Source organism: Babylonia areolata, chromosome 12 (genome assembly GCF_041734735.1).
Source record: "Babylonia areolata isolate BAREFJ2019XMU chromosome 12, ASM4173473v1, whole genome shotgun sequence".
NCBI lineage: Eukaryota > Metazoa > Mollusca > Gastropoda > Neogastropoda > Buccinidae > Babylonia > Babylonia areolata.
In genome coordinates this window covers 33099922-33109341 of record NC_134887.1, presented here as the reverse complement: position 1 = coordinate 33109341, position 9420 = coordinate 33099922, and the positions used below count along the sequence as shown (strand labels likewise).

The following is a 9420-nucleotide window of genomic DNA, read 5'->3' as shown; positions in this document are numbered from 1 at the left end:
AAGAAAAATACATTTTATAGGAGTGGATTTATTTCGCTAACAGATTTTATCAGTCACTTTATCACCAGAAATGCTGATTTCAAGATGAAGATATTTTTTTATGGAGGGCACAATATATTGCATAGAAATACTGTGGGTGATTTGTCTCATTGAGAAAGGCAGAGAGAGAGTATCTTTGAATGTGTGCGTAGAAATACTCATGAAACTTTCGAATTTCTAAATAAGAGAAATATTGATAATGTGAATTTATATAGTACCTAACATTTAAAGGCGCTTTCCAAAAATGGATACATAAACACACATACTCGCATGTATACATTCACATATACACATACACTAGCACATTCATTCACATAATCACAACATACATTTGTATAAACACACACACACACACACATGCAAGTGTGTTTACAAGTGCATATGCATGCGCACACACACACACACGCGTGCACGCACGCACGCACAGAGAGAGAGAGATTATTCGCAGTATTTTCCTGTAACTTTTAAAAAAATAATTCATCAGTCTCCCCCGCCCACCCACCCCTTTTTTTTTCTTTTTCTTTATCTCTCTCTCTCTCTCTCTCTCTCTCTCTCTATATATATATATATATATATATATATCAGCTACTCCTACTGATGACTGCTTGCAGTTAATGTACTGCTGTACTCTGTGTCGGGAACGTGGACTTGTGAAGGTGGGTGTGAAAGAGAGATCATCACTGATACAGGTAGATTCATGTTCATGTGACCTCACAAGCGTACCTGTTGTCGCTTCGTCAGTGACTATTCTTAGCCCAGAACACAGGTGAAAATGAAAAGAAATTAAGAAGAAAAGAAAAGAAAGAAACCCAGCTGTCACTAACACCTGTTTAATCACTGGTTCTGACACAGATGCGTGCGTATGTACGTGTATGTACGCATGAATGCACGCACGCACACACACACACACACACATGCATGCTCGTGCGCGCGCACGCACACACACACACGTCCTGTGCGATTTCTCTCTCTCTCTCTCTCTCTCACACATGCCACCACTGACCACCCCACGCACGCACACACGCACGCACACACACGCACACATACACACACGCGCGTACGCGCACGCACACACACACACACTGACACGCACTTGTGCGCTTGGGTAGGCGTTAATCTTCCAAGGTCGGATGGACCTGATATCAACCTCTCCAGTCAGGATAGATGTTACACTGAACTAGGTCACTTGTGGACATTTCGCATTCGTAGATTGTGTGTGTGTGTGTGAGAGAGAGAGAGAGAGAGAGAGAGAGTATCAGTCTGTGTATGTGCGCCCGTGTATGTGTGTGTGTGTGTGTGTGCGTGTGTGTTTCCATTTGTGTGTGTGAGTGTGTGTGTGTGTGTGTGTGTGTGTGTGTGCGTGCAGGAAAATGAAACATCTCAGACGACTGTCGTATTCTTTGCACCCGGGGAGATTTTTGGTCGTCAGTAACTATTTTTAGCTAAGATCACAGACAAAAGCTCAACTCTCAGCCAATGATTCTTCATTCAAGGGCGCGCACAAATGTACGTCTGTGGCTTGACCCAAACCTGCGTCATGTGATAGTCAACAGAGCTAGAAGTATTGAGCAACAGAATATAAGCGTGCAGCTCTGCAGTTTTGGTAAAAACCACCAGTTTCGCATATCGTCTGCTTCAAAAACATCCCTCCGAAAGTCTTCGATTGTTGACAAGAGAAAACTTGTAAGTAGACTGTCTTTTAATCTGCATACCTGTCGACTCTGACTATCATAACCTGAAAAGGGCTTTGTTTAATGATATATACTTTTATGTCGGTAGTCACTTTATGATTTTCAAGTTTCGAGCACACGGAGGAAATATTTTCCTCTTTTTTCCCCCTCTCTTTTTGTTGTTGTTGTCGTTGTTGTTGCTGGACAGTTGTTGTCCGGAGTATTTAGTCTGTTAGAAATCGTTACTGTTTAACTTTGTATAAGAAGGATGGATCTTGTGCTGAGATTAGATAACTGAGAACAGACATGACAGGGGAAGACAAGATCTCGACAGTTTGTTTCAGGAAACTTCGTGCGACCTGCGTGGTTTTACCGGTTTTTGGACCTTTAAAAGTGTGTGTGTGTGTGCGTGTGTGTGTGTGTGTGTGTGTGTGCATGCGTGCGTGCGTGTGTGTGTGAAAGACAGAGAGAGTGGGGGGGGGGGGTGTATGAGAGAGATTCTGAGAGAGTGAGAGAGAGTGTGCGTGTATGTGTGAGAGAGAGAGAGAGAGAGAGAGAGAGAGAGAATAAATTAAATTTGAATACATTTTATCTTCTGAGAGTAACAGAGTAAGCAAGATAATGCGTTTTTTTCATCCAGCCCTCGAAGGGGAAGCAGTCACATAAACATAGGAGGGAATCATTAAATCAGTACAGCATGCATATTATAGTCATGGATACATGAATGGTAATTTGACATTTACAGCACTAAATAAAGGAGAATAAGAGGAGAGAGATATAAGAGGACATAGAGAGAGAGAGACAGGGTACAAAAGTGAAAATGAACACGGGTCAAGATAATGAGTAATCAATAAATGAAAAAAAAGAAAGAAAAAAGAAAATGACCCCTCCCCTCCCTCCACCTCCACCCCGCACCCCTCCCCCCCCCCCTCCCAGCATCAGTACTTATGCACTCAAGTGTTGGTAAGCTATGGGAACACATGTACGGCTGAAGGAAAGAACGATAGGCTGTGGTAAGAGCATGCCCGTCCGCGTGTGGGTGGATGTATCACAATGTCGGCTCAGTACTCGCGAGCACGCGCGCATTTTCTGTGTTTCGTAGCTTGTGTGTAATTCTATTTGGTTGGGAAATTCATGTGACAGCAAAACTAAGACTCACTGATGAAACAGTAAACATCCATGTGCACGGACGACCGTCTCGGCACTGATATGACTGGGACACACAGACACGCGAACACTCCTGCGTGCGTATGCACACACACACACACACACAGAGGTTGTTTGAATCTTATGTAGGCCCAATCATTTTCTGACGTACACTGTAAAGCGCGTCATGAACGGTTGACGTCATTTTTGTTGTTGTTGTTTATTTTATTTATTATTATTATTATTATTATCATCATCATCATCATTATTATTATCATTGTCATTATCATTATCATTATCATCATCATCATTATTATCATTACTTATATAGACCTAATCATTTTCTGACGTAAGCGCGTCATAAACGGTCGACGTCATCTTTTTTTTTTTTTTTTTTTTTCTAATTCTTCACTGTAACTATGATATCAGATGATGATAATGATGATGATGATGATTATTATTATTAAATGACATTTCATGAGCGCACAACTATAGGCCTACGATTTGCAATGGCATAAACTGAGATATTTCTTTAATTGATACACTTCCATTTGTGCACGCACACACACAAAGACACAGGTACAGACAGAAACACGCGCACACACACACACACACACACACACACACACACACTAACAAGGCCTACACCAAATCATACATACATCTAAATTATGTTCAAACTTTGTTTCAGGGAAGTATACATATACCTACTTCGGTTTTCAAATTTCAGATCATGATAATGAGTTTACATTTATTTCAAATTTCAAACTGGGTTGCAAAGGTTTCATATCAATTTTTGGTAGGTGTTCACATCTATTTCAAATTGGGTCTTAGGGCTTCACTTCGATTTCATACTTAATACCATGATAGGCAATTTTGTTTCAGGAGTTCACATCTATATCAAATTCCATACTGAGTTTCAGGGATTCGCATCGATTTCTTATTCAAGAGTGTATTTCAGAAGTTCTCATCTATTTCAAATCTTTCGATTTTGTTTTCCAGGAATCCATATCAATTTAGAATCCCGAATAAAGACACGTTCTTGAAAAAGGGAAACCCCAACACATAAGCAAATAGGCAGTATACCCCCCTCCCCAGTAAAAAATAAAATAAAATAAATAAAATAAAATGTCGGACAAAGAAAGAGAAGCACTAGACTCCGCCCCGATCAACCCGGCAGTCTCCATAGATCCCGACACCCAATCCAGTGTAATGACTCCCGTTAGCCAGCCCCTGGGGACGTACCCGCTTCAGGACACCCGGTACTGGACAGTGGTAACACTGCCAGGGCAGAATGCCAAAGCCATGGAATCCGGCGATGTGTGTGAGGGTACCATGGTCTACCCTCCGAAGGACAAGTCTCTGCTGGAGGCCTACCTTCTGGGGGTGACTCTGGGCATGTTGGGGGCCCACCATTACTACCTGGGTGAGTCAGTCTTCTTGGTTTGGTTCGCGTTTCTTAATAAGTGTTATTGTATGTGTTATGTATTCTGCACCTTTTCTCCTGTCTTTTGTTTATACTGACTGCTTGTTTGTTTGTTCTTATATTTACTGACTCAGTTTTGGTTTTCTTGTTTTCTTCGTGTTGTTTGTGTGTGTGTGTGTGTGTGTGTGTGTGTGTGTGTGTGTGTGTGTGAGGGATAGAGCGGAGAGGGAGAGAGCTTGTGCACGTGGGAGTGAACACTTACACGTCTTTGGAGCGGGGGAATGAAATCAAATTGTGACTATACAAGTGTACTTGGGGTAGGGGGATGAGGTGGGGGAATTTGAATGGGCGTCTGTGTGCATGCATGGATGTATGCAGGGAGTGGGTGGGGGATACACGCAAGTATGTGTGTGTGTGCGTGAAAACATTTTTTGAGATAATGATATTAATGAAATTTGGTAAATTGATTTGTTAAATATGTTCTTTTAAAATTCATATCATTGTTTTATGTTGTTGTTTTTTTGGTTTTTTGGTTTGTTTTTCTAAAATTAGATTTTCTTTGTGTTGCTCAGTTAATATTTATTCAAATGGTTGCGAAAATTTCAGTACAACAAAAAGTTAATCTGACAATAAATGGTTTCAGTCAGTCAGTCAGTGTGTGTCACTTGTTATTCATTTATTTATGTATTTATTTTTTATCCATTGTCCTTTCTTCTTTTTCTTTTTTTTCTTTAAAAAAAAAAAAAAAGATTAACGACGTGTCAGCTCCATGTCTCGGTTGACGTCTATATCTTTATAACTTTTTGAATTCGTCTGTCTTTAAGCGTGTCATTTATCTAAGTCCGTGCTTTAGAAAATTTCTTGTGAAAATGGAAAATCATTGATTGCTTGATCACGAAGAAGGTGTGGCAGCATAAGAAGGGCAAAAACCCCCAAAAAACCGAATCTGCCATTTTAGTTAAGTCCCGAGCGATCTTGAACTTGTTGATAGCCCGGGAACGTTGCATATGGTTTACACACACCAAGAACACAAACTCTTGTTATTGCCGGCTACTGAAATGGATGCGTGCATGAAATACACATCCATCCCTCCATCTACTGTGTTGCATTGTACTGTACAACCTTTCGTCACGACAGATTTTTCTGTGTGAAACTCAGGCTGCTGTCAATGGGGATAGCACGTCGCAACCCGTCAGAGGTTTTTTCCCTTCTTTTCCGTCTGCAACTGAGTGTATTTGTTTCACAATGGAAGTGGTTTATTTTGTATCAGAATTTTGCCAGGGCAACCCTTTTTTTGCCTTACGTTCTTTAACGTGCTGTAAATACGTGCAGCACACGGGACCTTGGTTTATCGTCTCATCCGAACGACCAGTGTCCAGACCGTCACTCAAGGTCCAGTGTCCAGACCGTCACTCAAGGTCCAGTGGACCGGAAGAGTATTCTGGCGAGTGTGGGATTCAATCCCATACCCTCAGATTCTGTCGCTTCCTTTTGGCGGATGGTTACCACCAGGCCACAGCTCCACTCTATCCATTCATCCATCCATCCATCCATTTACTGAACCATTCATCCATCCATCCATCCAACCATCCATCATCCAACCAACCATCCATCCATCCATCCATTCTTTCACCCAACCATTCATCCATCCATCCAACCATCCATCCATCCATCCAATCATCCATCCAACCATACATCCATCATCCATCCATCATCCATCCACCCATCCATCCATCATCCACCCATCCATCCATCATCCAACCATCCATCCACCCATCCATCCATCATCCAACCATCCATCCACCTATCCATCCATCATCCACCCATCCATCCACCCATCCATCCATCATCCACCCATCCATCATCCACCCATCCATCCATCATCCAACCATCCATCCACCCATCCATCATCCATTCACCCATCCATCATCCATTCACCCATCCATCATCCACCCATCCATTCATCCATCATCCACCCATCCATTCATCATCCATTCTTTTACATTTAGCGACATCTCTCGTAAGATCAAGATTGACCTACGGTCAAGAAATTTTCTTTTCTGCTCCGCCGACGTTCCTAAAGAAGCTGCGAATAATTGACAGTAAAGCTGTGAAACTGGCTTTAGGGGTACCTGTGCATACTAAGGCCTCAGAAGCCTATAAGCTTGCGGGTATTCTACCACTAGATGAAATCAGAAAATTAAGTTCTGCTAAATATATTGTGAGATGTACAGCAGTGGATGATTTTGAGGAATTAAATATTAGGTCTGATATTGATTTTTCCAAAAAATGCACAAAATAATTCAAATCTACAAACCATTCGCACATATGTGTCAGATATTTTAAATTCTTCAGACATTGATTTGCATGATATGGCACCTCGTGTTCTCGTGCCACCTGTCCCTCCCTGGGAGTTAACAAAAGCAAACGTCAACATATATGCTTTTGACACAACAAAAGGAGAATCTCCACATATAATAGCAGCATCTGTCAGAATTGAATTAGAAGAAAATTTTGATTATCATTTAAAAGTTTACACTGATGGCTCGGTCCTGGATGATAGCAGTGCAGGATCTGCTTTTGTCATTCCTGACCTAAAAACAGAAAAATCATATTATTTAGGTAAGGGACATTCAATTTTTACAGCTGAATTGGTGGCCATCCTTATGGCTTTAAATCATCTTGTTGATATACCAATCATAATAAGTAATATCCTATTTTGTGTTGATTCTCAATCTGTCTTAAAAGGTTTGCTCCTTTTTGAGAATAATCAAAGAGAAGATTTATTTTTTGAAATTAGGTATTTATTGCACTCCCTTTTTGTGAAGGGTACAAATGTTGTTTTTTGTTGGATACCATCCCACACTGGATTCCGTTATAACGACCAAGCAGACAGGGCAGCAAAAAGGGGAGCAAAAATCATATAAATAGTATAAAAGTATATTGCCCATTGTCATGCAAGGAAATAAGCAATATACTAGAAAGAGACTTTTATAGGTGCTTGAATTCAAGTCTAAAACCTCGTCAGTTGACTCTCTCAGACTTTGGTCCGATTCGCAGACCAATTCTGAGCTTAGCTCTCAGACTATTATCAAATTCATTACGGACCAAGTATTGTTCTAATGTCAAGTGTATATGCTTTAATAACCTGACAATTGAGCATATAATTTTTCACTGTAGCTTGATGAAGCCTTTTGTACACGAAAGTGTGTCTTCACAAGTGACTGAGAACGTTGATGTTTTTGACTTTTTGCATTCATTATCAGTTGTTTCGCTTGTCAGTTTAACGACTTCTCTTTTACGAAGTCCTTTAAGTAATTTCCTGTAACTGTATTTAGAGGGTTTTTTGTTTGTTTGTTTGTTTGTTTTGTTTTTCTTTCAAATTTCACCCACATTTTTACCCTCATTTGCCCAGTTTCCCCCAACCCTCCATTCATCCACATCTCCCACCCCTTCTAACCGATAATACTCAGATGTATTCATATATACTTTTACAAAATGTCTTCAATCACCAATATGTGTGACGGGACATTAAACAAAAATTCCTTCCTTCCTTCATCATCCACCCATCCATCCATCATCCATCCATCCATCATCCACCCATCCATCCATCCATCCACCCATCCATCATCCATCCATCATCCACCCATCCATCCACCCATCATCCACCCATCCATCCATCATCCACCCATCCATCATCCATCCATCATCCACCCATCCACCCATCATCCACCCATCCATCATCCATCCATCATCCACCCATCCATCATCCATCCATCCACCCATCATCCACCCATCCATCATCCATTCACTCATCCACCCATCCATCCATCATCCACCCACCCATCATCCACCCACCCACCCATCCATCATCCACCCATCCATCCGTCCATCCATCCATCCACCCATCCACCCATCCATCATCCATCCATCCATTCACCCAACCAACCCTCCAACCAACCATCCATCCACCCATCCATTCTTTCACCCATCCATCCATCATCCATCCATCCATCTACTCAACCATCCATCCACCAACCATCCAGCCAGCCATCAGTCCAGCCATCAGTCCATCGTTCCGTCTTTCCTAACCATGTCACAGGATCAGAACTAATGTCAGTTTCTCACACAGGTCGCCCATCTTTCTGCGTCATGTACTTCCTCACTCTCGGCCTCTTTGGCTGTGGCTGGGTGGTCGACCTCGTGCGCATGCCCTGTCTGGTTGCCAGCGTCAACAAAGCCAACAAAGAGAGGTACGAACAGCTGCAGCAACTGCAGCACGCGCTGCAGCAGCAACGGCTGCAACGGGAGCGGCAGTACGGGCCGAGAGGGGCGTGGTCTCACAGCCGCGTGGTGTTCAGGCCATTCCATCCCTGCTCGCTCGTGGACGCGTACGTCCTGTGGTTCCCTCTGGGGCTGTTTGGTGAGTGGGTGAGTGAGTGAGTGAGTCACACCGTACATTAAGTGGTTTCCTCTGGGGCTGTTTGGTGAGTGAGTCACACCAGACATCATGTGGTTCCCTCTGGGGCTGTTTGGTGAGTGAGTGAGTGAGTGAGTCACATCGTACATCCTGTGGTTCCCTCTGGGGCTGTTTGGTGAGTGAGTGAGTGAGTGAATGAGTCACATCGTTCATCATGTGGTACCTCTGGGGCTGTTTGGTGAGTGAGTGAGTCACATCGTTCATCATGTGGTTCCCTCTGGGGCTGTTTGGTGAGTGAGTGAGTCACATCGTTCATCATGTGGTTCCCTCTGGGGCTGTTTGGTGAGTGAGTGAGTGAGTCACACCGTACATCATGTGGTTCCCTCTGGGGCTGTTTGGTGAGTGAGTGAGTGAGTGAGTCACACCGTACATTATGTAGTTCCCTCTTGGGCTGTTTGGTGAGTGAGTGAGTGAGTGAGTCACACCGTAAATTATGTGGTTTCCTCTGGGGCTGTTTGGTGAGTGAGTGAGTGAGTCACACCGTAAATTATGTGGTTTCCTCTGGGGCTGTTTGGTGAGTGAGTGAGTCACGTCGTTCATCATGTGGTACCTCTGGGGCTGTTTGGTGAGTGAGTGAGTGAGTCACATCGTACATCATGTGGTTCCCTCTGGGGCTGTTTGGTGAGTGAGTGAGTGAGTGAGTGAGTCACATCGTACAT

At 42.8% G+C, this 9420-nt stretch overlaps 1 protein-coding gene across 1 annotated transcript in view; it reads left to right on the top strand.

The window, feature by feature from the left end:
* The first annotated feature begins 1489 nt into the window (after positions 1-1489).
* Positions 1490-9420, top strand: part of LOC143288158 (uncharacterized) — a 13058-nt gene continuing 5127 nt past the window's right edge. The window contains exons 1-3 of the mRNA XM_076596459.1: positions 1490-1722; positions 3858-4281; positions 8414-8704. Coding sequence (XP_076452574.1) covers positions 3984-4281; positions 8414-8704 — 589 coding nt within the window. The 5' untranslated portion in view covers positions 1490-1722; positions 3858-3983. The remainder of the gene's footprint in view (positions 1723-3857; positions 4282-8413; positions 8705-9420) is intronic.